The sequence below is a fragment of the Trichoplax adhaerens genome, genomic scaffold (assembly GCF_000150275.1).
Source record: "Trichoplax adhaerens TRIADscaffold_12 genomic scaffold, whole genome shotgun sequence".
In the NCBI taxonomy this organism is placed as follows: Eukaryota; Metazoa; Placozoa; class Uniplacotomia; order Trichoplacea; family Trichoplacidae; genus Trichoplax; species Trichoplax adhaerens.
In genome coordinates this window covers 1,125,977-1,145,778 of record NW_002060954.1, presented here as the reverse complement: position 1 = coordinate 1,145,778, position 19,802 = coordinate 1,125,977, and the positions used below count along the sequence as shown (strand labels likewise).

At 33.0% G+C, this 19,802-nt stretch overlaps 3 protein-coding genes across 3 annotated transcripts; 1 reads left to right on the top strand and 2 right to left on the bottom strand.

The window, feature by feature from the left end:
* Positions 1–1,410: 1,410 nt before the first annotated feature.
* TRIADDRAFT_50776 (uncharacterized protein) lies at positions 1,411–2,824 on the bottom strand (the record flags this gene model as incomplete). The annotated part of the gene is made up of 3 exons (XM_002115744.1): positions 1,411–1,479; positions 1,629–1,739; positions 2,036–2,824. The coding sequence occupies 3 exons, from the start codon at positions 2,822–2,824 to the stop codon at positions 1,411–1,413; spliced, it is 969 nt and encodes a 322-aa protein (XP_002115780.1).
* Positions 2,825–7,541: 4,717 nt separating this feature from the next.
* On the top strand, positions 7,542–10,926 carry TRIADDRAFT_59832 (uncharacterized protein; the record flags this gene model as incomplete). Its single annotated transcript, XM_002115887.1, has 3 exons — positions 7,542–7,636; positions 10,594–10,819; positions 10,900–10,926. The coding sequence occupies 3 exons, from the start codon at positions 7,542–7,544 to the stop codon at positions 10,924–10,926; spliced, it is 348 nt and encodes a 115-aa protein (XP_002115923.1).
* Positions 10,927–14,618: 3,692 nt separating this feature from the next.
* On the bottom strand, positions 14,619–18,270 carry TRIADDRAFT_30228 (uncharacterized protein; the record flags this gene model as incomplete). The annotated part of the gene is made up of 9 exons (XM_002115743.1): positions 14,619–14,675; positions 14,757–14,985; positions 15,111–15,147; positions 15,258–15,384; positions 15,460–15,679; positions 15,795–16,119; positions 16,314–16,459; positions 16,692–16,846; positions 17,950–18,270. 9 exons carry the CDS (start codon positions 18,268–18,270, stop codon positions 14,619–14,621), a joined length of 1,617 nt encoding a protein of 538 aa, XP_002115779.1.
* Positions 18,271–19,802: the final 1,532 nt, after the last annotated feature.

Here is a 19,802-nt window from a genome sequence, read left to right as displayed (position 1 = left end):
ATATTCAAGAAAAGCTTCTTCGAATTTCCATATATTACCAACATATTGTAATAATTATGCATAATGCAAATAAAAACCACAAAGCTAGGTTACAAGAGAGTAATTGTTACTTTTTTCGGGTATTATTAGCCTCTTAAATTTAGTGTAATGTAGTTTTAGGGGCCATTTAGCGACGTTAAAGAAGCCTAAACTAGTAATTATTGCATGTTTACTTATTTAAAGCCCACATAATAATGATAAAAATATTCTAGAATAAATCACTAATTAGGAGTGCCGTTACGATGTGAACACCTGCACCAAAAATAACAGATTAGATTGAAAAATCTAACGTATGATAGCGTGAAGCTCTAGTATATTTCATACAAAACCATCACATCAACGAAGCTGTGCAAAAGATGAACGGTCCCATATCTCGAATATTCTATTGCAGGCTTTGGATAATTCGTCTTAGGACTTAAGCGTGTAATTTTCAGATTTTAAAGCTGGATCATTGAGTGACTACCGGTAATTACAGAGTTAATTACTGATTCTTATTTAACCATTTCGAGACATTACCTACAATTACAGACATCCCACATTTTATTATTTGGGCTGTCATGAATTTTATTGTGTACTCCATAGAGATAAAATTATACGTGGTATACCGGTAAGGCTAAATCAAAATAGATCAAATATCTGTTTTAAATTCTAAAGAGCAAAATTCGTACCATTACAGACTATACTAACTTATAAAATTCTGAAGTCAATGGCAAATTTTATTCATGATCTAGGATAGTCTATGGTGCATTATAACGTACTACTCATGGAGGCATCATATAAAATACACCTTTACGGTATATTGCCAAGCAAATAAGGACATAAACAATTAGATTATGTAATTAAAATTTGCTATGAGAAAGCTAAAAACGACAACATCATTATATGCATTTATACGTGTCTACATATAAAAGTAGTTCTAATAAAAAAATTGCATGTTTACGAGAATCAAAATTTCTAAATCACCTACACCAAAAGGGCAATTAAGAGAATTAAAATGCTGAAGTATATTTCATATTTACCAAAGCAGGGTGTATCTGATTTGAGAGTTTATAAAGTGTGCTATCTAATAAGACAGTATGAATTCCGTTTTACGAAAACAATTTCACAATGTCACCAAAAGACCATTGCAATTACTATAATTCTCAATATGAACTGATAATTCAGCACTGACAATAGTTGATACATCAAATATATAATCATCCGGGATTTTATACGCATGGGTAGATGATTTTCTCTTTGCTTCAGGAACATTTACAAGCTCGTTAACATGCTTTGGTACAAAGTACTATAAACACAGGTTACGACGATGCTAAACGGTACTTAATGGGGGTATCCAAACGATTCCCCCCTTCCAGAAGGTTATACAATTAATTAAAAAGGCTCATGAAACGGATATAAAGGACAATCTTTAGAACCTTTGGACATTAATTTTCCATCAACCTGTAAAAAGCATGTTAAATACGTGCATAAGTACATATTATTCTAAAATGTAGTAGGGACTTCATCATTTTACATGAAAAAATTTTTGTCGAAGACAAAAAGGGTTATTATAATTAACTAACTTGTGCATTACTGTACTTAAGATATACCTCGATCAGTGGAAGAGTCCAACTACACCAACAAAGTCTGCCTTTATTTTCATCCTTACTTAATTTATTTAAATTCTCAAAATCTTGTGATTGTAGTTGAAAATCGAATATCTGAAACGTAAAACGCAATATGCCAACGTTAGTAGGAAATAAGCAAACAGTTTGGGCATTAGATTATAAAAATTAAGGTCCTTTCAACTAAGCATAGCAGATTTGTAATACTAACGCGACAGAACTGATAGCCCACATATTCAAATATAGTATAAACCGACATAACCGTACTCATAAAGCTAAGAATTAAAATTCATGTAACGCATAGTCCACTATTACATTATCATTGCAATTAACAATAAATAATTCTAATCAATAGGACTGTAGGATTCAAAAGTAGGATAGGCGATAAATACCTGCAAATTATCCGTTATTCTGGAAGGGGTTACACTTTTAGGTATTGCAACTACCCCGCGTTGTGCTTGGTATTTGAGTAAAATTTGTGCTGGTGATTTCTTATATTTATTAGCTAATTCTTTCACAATGGGATCATCTAAGACGCCTACTTCATTAGGCTTGGCCCATGGTCTATCACTAGACCCAAGAGGCGCATAAGCTGTCATCACAATATCTCTCTGCTGGCAATATTCCAATAACTTTTGTTGGTTATGATAAACATGGGATTCGACTTGATTGACAACAGGTGCAATAGTGCAATTATCTAAAATATCGCTTAACTGCTTACTATTGAAATTAGATACGCCAATAGCTTTTACTAGTCCAGCTTGAACTAATTCTTCCATACCTTGCCAAGTCTCAAGGTAATGGATATCTGCATACTGCACGCTACCATCATCATTACGTGGTACAGTAACACCGGACTCAGGCTTGCGAAAAGCCGAAGGAAAGTGGATCAAGTATAAATCCAGATAGTCCAATTGTAAATCCGATAAGGTTTTTTCTACAGCTGGTCTTACATCAGATTTAGCATGCATAGTATTCCATAATTTACTTGTTATAAATAAGTCCTGCCTATCAACAACACCAAGGTTCATTTTTTCCTTCAAAGCGTTGCCAATTTCCACTTCGTTACCATATACAGGAGCGCAGTCGAAGTGCTTGTAACCTACATCAATAGCAGTTTTGACAGCATTAGCAGTTTTATTCTGACTAGACTTCCAAGTACCTAGGCCAATCAATGGCATGTAGGCTCCATTTTTTAATTTTATGGTAGGTGATAACATCATTTCTGGCCAACGTCGTATAAAAAATTCAAAGTTACTATCAGTTATTATTATTCTGTCTTCTCACTCTACTGATGATTGCACTTGTTGAGGTATGTCAAAGTAAAGTAAAAAGACCTTATTAAAAGTGGGTTTTACTTCGGGTGAGAAAATTCTGAGTTTAGCGTTCAGTGTGATACCGTACCGTCTGTACGTACTGTACATCGGTATACTGGATGTACACTATTGTATACTCAAATACTGAGAGGTTTTACGGAACAAGCTTCATACAGACAGAAAGGAGTGGACAAGAAACTCTACTCGGACGCTCGGACATTCGGCCTCATGCAGTATAATCTACTGCTCCAACCATAGAACACTTTTATTCGACTTACTAGCCAGTGTAAGCCCTGCTTAGCCGGGCATTTCTGCACAAAACGTATGAATTTATTACTCGGCAGAAAAATATCTAGATATATGACAGTTATATATATATATACAACCCACCTAGCTAAGCATTATCGCCCAAATTTTAAAGTAGCTTCACTCTCCGTTTGGCCGTGATTAAGCGGTTGCTCAATTCTAGACGTGGTAATCTTACGCTAAAGATGTCCTAAAATAATTCTACGCGAAAGGCATACAAGTAATCACCCTATAGCTAGGGCATAGTATTCCTATAGTAAAGACATACAGTAATAATCTTACAGTAAATGTATGCTAATGCTATAGTAAAGATATAGGAACCCTATAGGAACCCTATAGCAAAGATGCTATTGAAGCCTTACTTTGAACTCGATGTAAAAATATTAGCCTAATAAACAAGCTTTTGTTGACTTAGGTTATGATTTGATCTACTTTTATTATAAATCAAATTGTAAATCGATATTAGCAAATATACGCTTACATTGTACACGTACAATCACTTTAATGAGAGGAAGGTACTATTGATAAAGTTATTGCCGTTGCGATGTTGGATAACAGTCATCATGACTAATGCTCTTTTTGTGTATCAAATTTATTTCTAGATGGTTGACTATTCTTTACCGGAAGTCGAGACAAAATTTGAACGGTATTAAAATTTAACAGCTTCTCTTCTTGATACTTAACGTATCGTACATACGCGTATCATCTAGAGCTATATTGTACGACACGCGGGCACTTAATTTTATTCGTGGGTAATGCTAAGTTAGCTTTATTGGATGTTATCTTATTACATATCGAATGTACACGTACAAATTATACGAAAAGAGTCCAGATACTGACCGTGAGCAGAATATGATACTGTAGTGCTATAATAGTATGATCTAATTAATATATATGATAATAATGGCTGTGTGGTACAGTATTTACAGTTAAACAATTAATCTTTGCTATTATAATGTTGTTTTATGTAATTGAAAGTCATGTAAAAATTTAATTATGATTTAATGCAAACAGAGAATCGGGCATATAATGAAATTTTGGAGATTTACTAATGTCATTCGAGCTTCGATAATAATCGAATTAAGTATAAAATATAAATAATATGTGGTCGGTAGTAAATATAGGATATAACAATATGCGCATCAGCTAGCCCGCTAATCGAGTTTATCCTTAGAGCCTGAAATATCGTCCTCTTGTAAAGCTATGCGACGCGTATATTGCTATGCGTATTTTAAGTAGTTAATTAATGAACGTTTATATGAAAAGGTTGAAGTACTGTCACCATCTCCTCCGCGGAAGTCTGTAGGATATGCGCGTATATGTGTTTTATCTCCATTAGGGATTCGTAAATTATATTGTGTATGCCATAAAGGCGAAAGAGACACATTATACCTTCGTATTAAAGTAGGATAAGGTAGAAATATTTTATAGTACCTATAGAAATATACGGAGCGTATCTGTATTAGTTGTACGACAAACTGTTTGGACATAGTTAAAAGTTTTTGTATGATTATGGTAAGTTAAGCTAGGCTGTAAGTATGAAGACTGTACGCACAAATCATACTTTTGATATTCAATCTCCTCATTCAAACTCTACCATCTATCTACAATTAATTAAATGTATGACCCTATCGCTATTTATAAGCAGAAATCTTTTAAAATAGCAATCTAGAAATTTAAGGACGCATTGGCGTCATTCCATATTTAAGGCATCGTAACTTCCTTATACCTCGTAAACTTCTTTTAAAAATATCTAGATAAAACTGTCTCCATGCACAGCTAACACCATTACCATAAATATTATGTCGTAATCAATAATTTATTTACACATTTGCGTCAAAACATTGTAATTAAACATAATCAATTCTACTGATATTAAAAGCGAACTGCAGTATACTGTATATACAGTAAAGTACAGGGTAAGCGCCACCTCTTTTAGAAGAAACAGTCTAAAAATTTTAAGGGGACGCTTACCCGGTAATACTATTTTATCAATATTTACCCTTATCTATAGTTACGCAAATAATAATGCTTTGGCATCACTGATTCGTATATCTGTAGGCATTTATTGATAATCGTAACGTTCAATATTACTAAAGAAAATATCACAAAAACTATTATTTTGATACTGTACTCTTTCAATTAGCCAATATCAATAATATAATTATAACAGAAGTAAGAATAAAAAACGCAGATGAATTGTGATATTTAAATTAATGCAATAAACAATTTTATTCATGTTTCTATTGTTACATAGCGAATAATAATGAGTTCGCAATTAATCAGATACTATTGTCATCTACTTAGTAACAGTTGAGATCGATCCAAATTTATTTTGCGTAAACGGTAAGTATACTTGTTGACAACTATATACAATACGATATAGAGCCTACACAGTACATTTTATCCGTACCGAATTTTCTTTATCAAGGTAAGCAAGATTAAATGATCATTAAAAAAGTGTAAATCGTACAAAAATTATTTATACATCCATACTATAAAACTGCAATTAGAACTATATGCTACTGAATGACTACATCTTTTATTAACCATGATAAGTTTGCCATAAATTATCATTCAATAAATCCATTTTAATATATCACTCAAATCAATATAGTTAAGGAACCGTAATGGCAGTAAGCTGGTTTTGTTTCAGCGCTATTTTAAATAATTTTATTAGACACCAGAAAACGTTACCTAACACTATTGCCCCTGATGAAATTGAGATTATCTAACGGCTTATACTATGCTGACGGAGATATACAAAACTATGCATGTGCTTTGTATGCTGTATCGTCAAAGCTACATATGGTAGATGTGTTATCACGCTCTGCAAAATGCCAGTTATTCTAATAGGTAATTTATATTAATTATATGATTACATTAAGTAGATAACGTTCGTTCCTTAAATATATCAGTTTAATTTAAATACAAGAATTAAAATCTTCAGTGTGATTATATTGTATATCATAGAACCATTAAATAGTCGGTGCTTCTCTCTCAATATAACAAGTTCAAATTATTATTTATGAAACATGCTTTCTAGAGAATAACGCTAATGACAACAGTGTCGTTTACCTATATGAACTACTGCATGATTGGCACCACAGTTCATCATACGAGTATGTTATAAATGATATCTATATAAATTTTCCTATCTATCGATCTTAATGAGTTATCACTTGTATCTATCATAATAAGTGTCTACATTTATTGCACCAGTGAAGCTTGTTAGGACCTACATTACCCAACTTGATATTTTAAAATAGTACTGGAGCGGGTTCGCACACGCGTATTTAATAGAGAACCTCTGTTTGGTCATTCCAGGAATCAACAAACTTTACTGTATTAACCTATGATCTCCTTTCAAAACACACCACAATCAAGCATAGTATTTTGAAATTAGCATTTCAAATTGAATATTTTGACGTTATGGCTAGTATTAAAATTTTGAAGAAAGTTCAGGCATAGATTTATTATACGCATACGCTCCGTTGAAGATGTATATCTATATTTTACAAAGCTAGCGCTTTATCGATGTCACAATCACCCTGTAATTAACTGTAAGTTACTAAACTTAAAAGTTTAGATCGATACTACCGCACAGTATAGCTAGTCTGCAACAGATTAGGCAATTCCTACAACAGGAGTAGTTTTAAATTGTTTTTATTGAAAGTTAGGTTTTGACATCTAAGACTAGCTCAGCACCGAGTACAGTCAATTAAACAGCAACTGCAGCTACTGATATACTCTCGCTCGGTCATCGCTAGTGTATGTGCATACATACGAATAGCGTCCAAGCGCTATAGTGAGCTATACAGTAGTATACTCATACTACACTATCATAGCACCCGATGCTATACTATATATTAATTAACAAACTATATTGATTGTGTTTGTTTGCCTGCTTGTGAGGCAAACAATATTAGCAATTAATAAAGTTAAATTAATATGAAGCGTTAATTGCTTCGTAGGAGCTATTAGCTCCGTAAGATAACACAAAAAAGTGAATCAAATCATTGATGCTATACTAGAGTCTAGTAATTTAAAGGCACAAAATGTATCCATTTATATTCATTCTCCGCCCCTATCCCACTTCTCTTCCTTTATTATTATTATTATTATTTATGATTACTCTAATTATAATTAATTATAATATTGTTTCTCATATCTGTCAATTAAGATAATGGGGTGCTCATCATCTAAGCAAACAACAGTTACGAACGATGTGAATAAGCCACAACCACTACAAAATCAGGATCAAACTAACACTAAAATGGCTCCTACTGCTCAGGATTTGCAAACGATAAGGGAAACTTGGGCTTTAGTAGCTCCAGACTTGAAAAAACATGGTACAGTTTTATTCTTGAGGTACGTACAAGTATAGTATTTTAATATTTCAGATTTTTACGTAAATTACGAAAGCACAGCACATTGGCGTTCTCCTAGTCAAATTGATGATTATGCATCATAACCAGCTCATGACGATTTCAACTACAGTGATTTTCAACAAATCTTCTGTCGTTTCCGGAAATATTATACACAATTTCTTAATATTTATAACAGAAATACATCAAGATAACTATAATAGTGCCTGATTTAACCGTGCACTACGAATATATTCTATTATCAGTATACTTGCATGCAGTCCTCTGGTATAGTAGTTGTATATACCTCTAGTAAATTAACTTAATTGAACTATGACTTTACGATGATATATTTCAGTTTATATCATAGTGGTCAAGTTATCTAATGACATGAGCTCTTTATAAGCCTGGCAGTTATTTATGTAGCAGTATTCAAGGTATAAATTGCGATTACTTTAGGTCTAAGCCCTGATTTCTTGCCGTCTTATTTCATTGTTTGATCTCTATGCCAATCAGTAGACGGTGGATAAAATCTCAACACTCAAGAATAGTATAAATGTAATTTATGATATTTTTATAGCCTCCTGTAAGGGTTTTTACCTTGTGGCGTCACACGTATGACTAGAAAATTACCCATATCTTGAAAATAATCTATGGAAAAGTATTTGTTGATAATACAACGCTAACATTATATGAATATTTTAACTTACTAGTGCACATTTTAAGACTTATGCCTACACTGTACTGTATACTAAGGCCCTCACTTTATAGTATGCTGTATACCGTATATTACTGTGAGTGTACACCTTTTTTAGCAATACCTAATTTAGGTTACTATTAATAAGGCTGCTCAGTTGCTGCAAATTCGAATCGGACCGTAGGATAGCTAGCTGTAATTAGATATCTCTACACTATCTAGTAATTTAATCAATGAAGATAAGCCATTCCTGATACTATACCATATTGACTAGATAAATGTTTAGTACTTTGTAATCAAAATGATTGAACTGTATGATATGGAATAAGCGGCCAGAAAACAATAGAAAAAAATATTAATTGCTCTATCAAATATTTAAATTCCTTCTTAATTGTTATCCGCTGTATGCATTTTCTTATATTAATGAATCGTAAAACTGAACTTGCCGTATCCAATCTTATAAAACCATCTTTTGAACGAGTTCGGATAGATCAATTGATTAATTTCATAAAATGTGGTACTGTACGATACAAGCACTTCCCTAAAATCATAGGAATGTTTATTAACCATTAATAAACCCCTACAAATACTTTTCTAGCTTTTGTACGGGATTACAAATTAACATAGTACGCTAAATTCACAGTAAACTATAAATGTCAGGTGATTAAGCTGTTTTAACCCAAACTTACAAATCTAACCTTACATTACTGCACAATTACTACTGTTGATTTAAAGGTAAAGCTATTTTGAAAGTTATAAAACCATTCAAAAATTATATAGATGTATAGCATAGACACATTAGGCAGATAGATATTAATTTCAGAACTATTTTCATCTTCACTCAAATTATATATATTGCATATATATAGTTCAGGAGATACATAAATGTAACAAATGAAATAGTACCGTAGCTTCAAAGAGTAAGAGTCTGAAGATGGTAACTGTAACATCTACTTACAGAAATTTTTGTAAATTTTTAAGTATGATGATGATTTAAAAGCTATACAATGTGTATAATAAGATTGCACATTGATAAACGGCCAGCCTTAGTGCTAATGTCCTTTGTCCAGTTGTTGCTTAGATAATAAGATTTAGACAGAATCTAAAGAATAGCCGTAACACATATACTGTATATGAATCTGATATTACAGGTGTATTCTAATTAATGATTATATATAATTAGTCGTATGATTATCACGTTTCCAACCTTTCGCTCTATGTAAGGTCTTTAATTGAGGCTAATGCAATATTTGCTGCTATTAATTTAATTTTATACATAGTAGGCTGTACTTAGGTGTTAACATTTGTAATAATATCTTCTTTAAGTAGCGTAAAGTATTTTAAGGTAGACGATGATAGAAGGTATAAAGGATTTTATTGAGATACAAGTTATAGGCTAACAATGATATGGTTGTTATAGATAAGGTATTTGAGATAGCAGGAACGTAGGAACTAACTAACGAGTTAGCTTACAAGGGTATTTATAGGCTTTAGATGAGATTGAGATAATGTCTTTATATGTATAGCATGTCGTCTATATGTCGCCATGATGCCGTACATTATGAATGTAATGCAATACAGTACTTAAATGGTATATGATAAGTATTCGTATATTAGGATATTACTATACTAGACATCTTCTATATAAGATCATAATGTTACAACATTCACCATCCAGTTTACAAATCATGATATTCTGCTCCTGAAAATGTTTCGTAGCTTGCTCAACTTCTTCACCTAGATTACAGTACTTCTCTCTCAATAGTTATTATTTGAACAATAATTACGCTACGTAAAGTTAGATAGCTTTGTGAATTTTATTATGGCTGTTTTAGCTGTACTATAGAATATGTCACATCCTGAGCTCTACTCTGTTAACCCGGTTGCTATTTCCGCCTCACCTGGGCCCTAACGAGAAATGTTTAACAGTATTTCATCGTATTTATATCATTATTAGTATAGTATCACTCAAATATTATCTTTATCTCCAAATCGAAAAGTTACACGATTAGGTAATAAAACTAGATGAGGGTAAAATTTAAGCGAGCAATATTGTACACTATCGTTTCTTTAATAAAGTACGTAATAATTATCCAATAATCAAAACAAATTCTTACCAATAACTATGCTACGCAGTTTACAGATAGAATTCAATATAGCTACATATGGTATAATAAATTACGACCATCACTTGCCCTATTTACATGTTATGTACGATAAGGCCATCATCTAATAATATCTGTTTTTCTTGGTATCGTCACTAGGCTTTTTGAACAACATCCCGATGTTCAACGTTTATTTGAAAAGATAAAAGACGTACCTCATGACCAACTAGCAACCAATGAAAATTTTGTATTTCATACAACACGCGTTATGGAAACTATTGATCACGCAGTTAAGGGTATCGATAATCTTCCAGCTTTGACAGTATTACTGAAGCAGTTAGGATCATCTCATGCTCAATACAACGTGAAGAAAGAATACTTTAAGGTAATCATAATATGTAGTAATTTCTATCTAATATAGGAAACGTAAATTACTGTTCTAGACTTAAAAATTTGGTTATATAGATTGGATTGAGAATTTCAGAATTTTAGATATGCGTTTTGTATTGATCATCTAGTATTAGTATATATACAACAGAATAAATGGAATAATTTTATGTTATCGTTTGACGAAAGGCGGTATTCTCAGAATATAGTAGAGCCTACTGTTATGTATGTAGCATTAATACAATTGTGAAGTCGTTACCATCGAGCTTACGAGCCCGAATGTATCGGTCTTCACTACGGTAGGTGCCGCTGTAGATCACATGAATACTTTATTTAAAGGTGAAGGAGGAATAACAGGTTCCTACAAATTTATACATCTCCGGTTATAACTTATAAGCATTCGCGAGAATTAACAACTAAATCTCACCTACTTTACAATACTGAAGATGCATATACATTTTATACAGTACAGTATATAACGCAAATGCAGGGGCTTCTAAGAAAATCCGAAACGTGCAAAGTTCCTTCAGTACAAGAAATATATCTATGGATAAGATAGTAACCTAATACCGTATCTACATTACACTACATACAAATAAGGGAATGGGAGTATTATAGAAAATGCTGTAGCGATTACGATACTACAAAAACATTTTGCGCGAGTGAAAAAGAAGTAGCCATGAATTAACTGATAGCTGACAAGTATCGGGTACTTTATTGTATGAACGCATATTTAGTTTAACAAATACTTAAGGTAAATATCATCATGACGGTAAGATGATCATTTGCTAGCTATTTCTGACTAACTAATCACGACGCTATTATATAAATACAATGAAGAATATTTAATGTAAAATCGGATATGAGTCTTGTGATAAAGTGATCTTCAAAACAATAATTCAAGAACTACAGTTTCTCGCAAATTTCACTTTATTACTGAAGTTAGGTTCGTCCAACTACCAAGGACTATCTGACTATCTGACAATCTACTTATTACAGCAAAATTCACGATTTATATACGATTAGTTACAGAATGCTTTTACTGTAACAAATCTTATCTTGCCCATACAAGTCTAGACCATGATCAATAATAAATAATATTCTTAGCCAAATCATCTCTAAAACTCTCTTATAAAATCATCATGTACGTTTTTTAAATATCCATGTTGTGCGTAACATTTGATTAACAGATGGGTAAACGTGCACTTTTTTACTACGCTGAAATTATATTATCTAAAGATAATTATCAACTAGCAGTACATTTTTGTTGAATTATTAATGCAAGTAAAATTTACGATTGATTGCATTTTTGAAATAGCCGGTTGGTGATGCGTTGCTACACACATTAGAACAAGGTTTGGGCGAGAGATTTACGCCAGAAATTAAGACATCTTGGGCGAGACTATACGGAGTGATTATTGATAATATGTCTGAAGGATTGGATGCAAGTCCAAGTCAATAAACAGCAAATTTTTCAAGATAGCAATTAAAATTATTAAAATAAATATTAATTAATAGGGTTTACTTTTAATTTATGGTAATTATAATTAATTGGTCTAATCCATAACCTCCACTATGGAAAGAAGAAAATGACTAAGAGTACTTATTTGTAAAGAGCAAGCAATAGCATTTAAGATATTGAATTAACCGTTTCCTTTCTTTCATTTTTACGTATTGTCGAAAGTGTAGCATGTTATATTATAAGCTATAAGTGCTGCCTAACTGAATGAGTACCCTTAAATCATCCATCAATTGTATTCCTGAGGGTCCAACAATTAATGGCTTGAATATTAGTATTCTAGTTCTCATCAGAAAATAGCGTTAATTTGTAACCTAACTTTGAATAAAGATTAAGTAGAATTTTATCACGTTTATTTTCTTCTTAATTAAAAGAGTTAATTATGGTGTGCCAGGTTAATAAAATGAAATTATAAAATTGGAACATCTTCCGTCTATGCTCGATGAACCTGATGGTTTAGTTATAGAATATTGCATTATCTTCAATAATAATTTTGATCTTTCACTGATGAAGTGATGGTCGATAACTGACTGTCAGAATCTAGTTGCTATATGTGTATTAGATCACCCGAGTACGATTTGCAATTTAAAAAGAGGACCCTTACTTTTACATTGTACTCGTATCTTGGCAAGTCGTAATTATTACAACATTTTATTTCAGTCGCTTTCTTTTGGTAACCGTATATGTGTAGCTAACTATAGAGATATGAGTAAAAGAAGGTTCTCGTTGTACTTTAAACTCGTATTAAAACATTTTCAAATGAAAGACTTAGTAAACAGCCTTTGCATGTCTCACTGCATAAAAATTTACAATACGGACCTTCCTAGTTCTACGTATATGGAACTGGTAATAACTCTTCATATAAATATGGCATATCACGTGCCATTTATCAGTGATAAGAATAAAAAGCGTAACTCCTTCATTAACTGATAGAAGCTGTTAAGGAAACACAGGGTTGTCGATTATTTTATTTCGCATTACTGCAGACTGCATAATAATTAATTAAACACTGTCGCAATTTCTCTGTATATTACCCATCTAGCACCAAGTCTTGGAGTAATTCTACTTGCTACAGTACCTGCTACTACTTACTTATACTGTACAGTACCTTAAAACCAGATCGTACATGAGATACTTATACTGTAATCGTTCTCTTTTGTGTTAATGATATCAATCCGTTAGATTGCAATGTTTATTTATGTAATTTCAACTTCTTATCCTAGAAATTATGTTAGAGACATCCGTATAAAATATTTAACATGCGCATAGCTGTAATGTGCAGTGAACGGTAACTATCACTCGAAGGTAGTATTATACCAAATTAATGTTGCATATTCATTTTATAGTGTAGGATGCAAGTAAGGCTACGTACACTAAATCTATACTTCAAATCAGTATAGTATCTTTATAAAATTTGGAAAACCGGGCAGAGTGTTACTGCAATACCAATATCTACAACTACAGTATGCAGTACCGTGCATTAATAAGTAGTAAGTAAATTTACAGCAACTGCCTCTTTATCGTTATACATCGTGTGGGTGCAACAATTTAAATACATTATATTTTACATATATAATCTAAACTGCTATCTGATACGAGTATACTATGTATACATAAGCACTACACCAGCCCTGCAGCCCATTAAAGGATGAACTGTATCAATGCAGCATTTTTGAAACTTTTAAAACATAACAGCAACCTTAGCGGTAGATATCTAGATAATCCGATAGAGGAGCTTCAATAGTGCGCACCATTAGCCTAAAAAAAAATGATTAATTCCCATGTAATATCTAACTCCATCCATGCAGCATTGAGCAGCGTACCACTGTATATAAGCAAGTATAGCGCAGTAGTAACAGGCTGTCATAACGGTATTTAAACCATTTAATTATAATTATGCACAATTTCTTATGGGAGATATTGTAAGTATCATCGCATTATAATTTAATGCACCAAAACCAGATACGGTAAACAGATGAAATACCATTAAATTGATATAGATAAGTCACTTGCCCACACGGCCATTGTATGCTTAATTACGTTGTGGCTAAAATTACTAACAATTAACTAAGAAGCCAGACGATCTCCCTTTCCAGAATCTAAAAATAACGGATATAACATCAAAAATCGATATAGGACACCATAACTAGACGTATCTAGTCTACTGATGTGTAAATAAGCAGTTGATATTTACAGATTTATAAAAACATTTCTACGTAACAAAAAAAATTCGAAAATCGCGCAGCAATATTTCAAAAGTTGTATACTATAACTGTAATCATTTATTGTACTTTAACTGTAATAAGTCTCCAATATTGCTGATTTTCTCCAACGCCTACATGATACAAAAATATCAATACAACAGTGTTAGACACCAGAAATTTATTTTACTAAAATTTGAAATTAAATATATTACATCGTCCAACATTTCTTTAGTATGAGCAGCTGACAGACAAAATCGAACTCTCCCCGAATTTAATGGGGTCGCTGGATAGCCAACTACAACAACAGCAAGATTTTCTTGAAGACATCGACGACTAAGCTCAGCTATCTTTCCCGGCATAAATAAAAGCAATGGAACTACTGGAGAAGAATTATTTCCAAAAACCATAAAGCCCATCTCCCTTAGGCGCTTCCTAAAATAGCTTTTTAGATAAGACAGTAGATAGAATACTCATTAATTAATCGTGATATAACAATAATGCAACATGTTTGACAGAATGCACCAACGCATGTTGATAAGTAATGTAATGCAGTAAAAATAAAGTACCGGCAATTCCAAGCTAATCTTCTCAATCTGTTTTTTCCTAAAATTAATCATAGTTTAATACAATACTCGTGAATACGAATACTACTTTATTACAATTATCTAACAATTCAACTATAATTCATTCCAAAAAGTAAATCTTTTTGATACCATCTGAAGTTCCATCTTTATTCATAATAATAGAAAGAGCAGACAAGGTCTGCCGTGCTATTGGAGCAGACATAGTTGCCGAATAGGCAGAAGAATGAGAGTTGGCACGCAAATGGTCAATGACATCCTGAAAAGAAAATTAATTAAAGCTACCCTATTGACATCCATATCTCACAAAATGACTAGATTTAGCGTGTATTACTTTAGATGATGCAATATATCCTCCACATGCACCAAAGCTCTTAGTAAAGGTTCCCATTAAGATATCCACGTCATTTGGATCTACACTACAATGTTCGCATACTCCCCGACCAGTACGTCCTAGCGCACCAATACTATGTGCTTCGTCAATAAAAAGATAAGCGCCATACTTTTTTTTTAAGCGAATCACCTCAGGCAGCTTGATTATAGACCCTTCCATACTAAAGTAAAAGCACTTAGTTACGATCACGATGAATATATCGCAAATATACATTTATTGGTGAACCCAAAACTCTTTTAGATTTAAAAAATTTAAGACTTTAAGACTTTATTCACCTATAAATTCCTTCAACAATAATTAATAATTTTTTCCAAGGTCGATGGGTTCTTGGTTGTCCACTGATGACGGCTTGACGTAAAATCTTTTCTAGGTTTTCCATATCATTATGACGATATACGCTAACTTTAGCACCAGATAAGCGAGCGCCAGTTACAATTGAAGCGTGATTTAATTCGTCACTTATAATCATGCATCCCTTGCCAACTAATGCGGGAATACAAGTAGAGTTAACAGCAAAACCCATACCAAAAGCTAGTGCTGCTTCCTTTCCAACAAATTCAGCCATTCTTTCCTCAAGCTGCTTGTGAACGTCCAAAATGCCTAAAGTATAGAAATAAATATTTTACAATTAATATATAATATCTATTACATCCGTAAGTTATTCGATTTACGAAAATGTTAGTAGTAAAGCAACAGTATTTTAAGATCATGTAGTTTGACACATAGTAGCTTTAGATAGATAAGATTATCACTTAAGCTATAACTAGTCCGTGTAGATTATAATTATCCTTTACCAAAGTCGAGGCGTGATGCACAAGTAGATAGGCCATATTTTTCAATGGCTGTTTCAACTGCATCTGTACATGGTCCACTTTTTTCGGCGAACCCAAGATAGTTATAAGAACTAAGATTTAAGCAACGCTTTGTCCGCCCAGTATACCTAATAGTGATTATAATTAGATTGTTGAGCCTATTATTATATTAGCACTGACTTATCAGTGTCGTAATAACACGAGAAAAAGACAACTGTAAATTCGATTAATTATTACGATAGTAACTAATATGACTAATATGAAATCGACTAAAATCTGCAGAACTGGTTTAAAAGAAAGAGTTAATCACTAGTCTCCACGGAGATATCTGTTTATGGATTCTAATTTTGATTTACTTACTGAAATGTCCAATTATTATCAGTGGAATATCTTTCTAAAACATCAAACTCGGCACCTGGAACGCTAGCAATTGGTCGATTCCAACAATCTCGGATACGCATATAAATAAATCGGGTAAACAGAGCTTCAAAGTTAGAGTATAGAGGCACAAAATCCTATATTCCCGGGATCATAAATAGTAAATCAAAACGTCAATCACGTCTAATAATTAATCCAATATATTTAATGTTACAAATTACTTGCTTTTATCAGTTATCTATCGTAGTTTTTACTGTATTTCAATTGCGGAATATAAGTACTGTAATGTACACAACGAAGGTTTCTTATGCAATGGTCGAAATTGGTAAGGAAGTAGGAGTGAATTACAGTAGGGTGCCAAAGCAAGTAACATACCGAGATAGTACATGATACATTTTTAGACAATACAATGTTGTGTCTACTGTATATATCATAACAACATCGAGTACATCTATTAACGGCATGGCTGAATGCATACTATCTATTTAAAAAGTTTACTACGAACAGTACTACAAATGCAATAATAAATACAGTACACCAAATATTGTAAATTTGCTTAGTTATGTTTTTATACGTTGAGGAAAATCGAATATATCGGTATTGCTGTACAGTACAGTACTATATTCCACTGTAGAGTTTAATAATTACGAGTATAATTACACTTGTTACGATTAATTTAGATTAAAGTGTGTGTAAAGACTAAATTACTGTCAACGCCTATCTCTTTGTTGTAGAAAAATCGCAAAGGCCTATAAGCTTTATACGTATATCTGTGGTTGCATCCTATTATGAGTATGTTTCAGTAACGTATTGTCTTGGTAGGAATTACAAACTTCATTTAAAATGGGCCAAGAATTAAAAGTGACTTTAGTGAAATATCTCTAGGTACTCGTCCAAGCTAAATCTCCTACACATACAGTATATCTATTTTTTTTTTTGATATCATACTCTCTTATGAGCTGTTTGGCTGCTATATTTAACCTAGTCTAACGTTTCATTTTCATTTGTGACATAGGATGTGATAAATTGACTGTACTGTACAATCAACAATATTGCAATTCAGTGTACAACTTTATTGAAATATTATTCCAAATGTCCAGAGCTACTGTGCTACGGTAATAAGCAACTACTGTAGCTATCATGAAAGTACTACAACTCTCTATCTTGTAATACTGTACATTTACATATGACTGATAGATATCCAAGTTCAAGAATCCTATCGAAAGCATATTATACTGACCTCCATCTTGGATCTGCGTAGATTGCTACCAAAAGTCAAGATTCCATACCTGACTAAGATATCTTTTAAGTATGCAAGCATTATCAGCAGCGTATAGCTGACGTAAGTACTTATCGATACATGTAATGGCGGCTCTTCAAATTCTTCTTGTGCCTCGTATGAATAATCAAATTCTTCTTCATCATTACTTATCTCGTCAATTTTACCAGTATTTCCATTTTGATTGTCTAGATGCTCATCGTTCTCTTCGGAATTGTTATAACGCTTCTTATATGACGATCTTGTCACTCTCTTTGTCGCAAGCGTAGCACTAGCCGTCATGATCGGAAGTCACCTGATGACTATTGTAGGGAGTTACCACTTGCAATATACAAGCATGAAAACGTTGGCTTTTGCTCTTTCAAATAGTTAAGCAATAGTAATGTGTTCTCTACTATACCAAAAACGACGTCGTTACTAAAATACGAAAGTCTTTACACTTCAAAAACTGCGTTGAAATTAAATTAACCGTCAATTGGGCTAGGTGCGGCTAACGAGCAGAGCGAGATTTGCCAAAAGCAACAGTTACTGGGTTGCGTTTTAAAATGATTAAAATCGATCAATACACAACAGTACAGTACAGTACAGTACAATACAGCACCTTATTTGCATGGTCATATGCTTAATCACGAGCTTACAATCATTGTGAAGCCACAGAAAAAGCTTTGTCCAGTGATCACTAAGGAAATGGTCAAGTACTGTACAGTTCTGGGAGTCTGTATTGTATTTTCGGACATCACCTGATAACGGCGATGACGGCCATCATTCGATTTTACAGTACGATGCCGGTGGGTGGCGCACCTGCGCACTCAGTGCAGCGTACAAACTACCATACTGTACAGTGTACAGTACAGTACTACAGTATACTGTACTGTACTGTACTGTACACTACTGTAGTTTTCAGGCTGCTATGATACTGTACTGTACAGTACTGTAGCCTCGGAGTAAATGGGATCCATATGATCAACATCTGTAGTGTACAGCACGAGTCCTCTCTTTTCAGACAAGTCAGTGAATAAAAATATCTTTGGTTTTAGACCTGATTCTTTGAAATTTTATACGTGTAGATAGACGAAGACTTCATGAATATGTTTGTGCAGTTTATTTTCTGCAAATAAATGTTGTTAACCGCTTATTTTGGCGATTGATGGTGTACCGTTATTCTTCTAAAATTCGCTATTATACTGTACGCCATATTGCAACCGCCGAAATTTTTTTACGTCCTGTATGATGCGACAAAAACAAATCGTAGTCGTATAGGCGGCATAGGCGGTATAATGCTGTCTGCTCCAACTTGATTAGATAAACTTTAACTTTGAATATGTAAATTCCGCTGTTGTCATCATATTATCACGTAGGCTATGCAGATGTATGTACAGTACTGCATGTTGTAATCCGTGTTTAGCGGTTGAATAGTAAATGTACGTACAATGTCTACTTGGACACTGGTACCTTTCTTTGGAAGGAAAAACTCCCAGGCTTCCTTTCTGTTTACGACATAAATCAGAATCACTTTAATAACTTTCTCATTCTACAAACTAAAGTACTGTACATCACTTGGATAGTGTACAGTACAGTACAGCAGTACGGGTATCTAATAAGTACAGTACAGTACTGTATGTAATAAGGACTTCAGAAAAAAAGGTGGAGCACTTGCATAAGTAAACAAACAAATAAATGCAGAAATTGTAGCATAATCACACCATCCATCACATGATCAGATCAGGATCGAAACGCCAGTCCAAGTAGAAGCTTATTTACGTCACATCAAGGTTGTACGAAAGTTTTCAAATCACAGGATGCTTAAAAGTAAA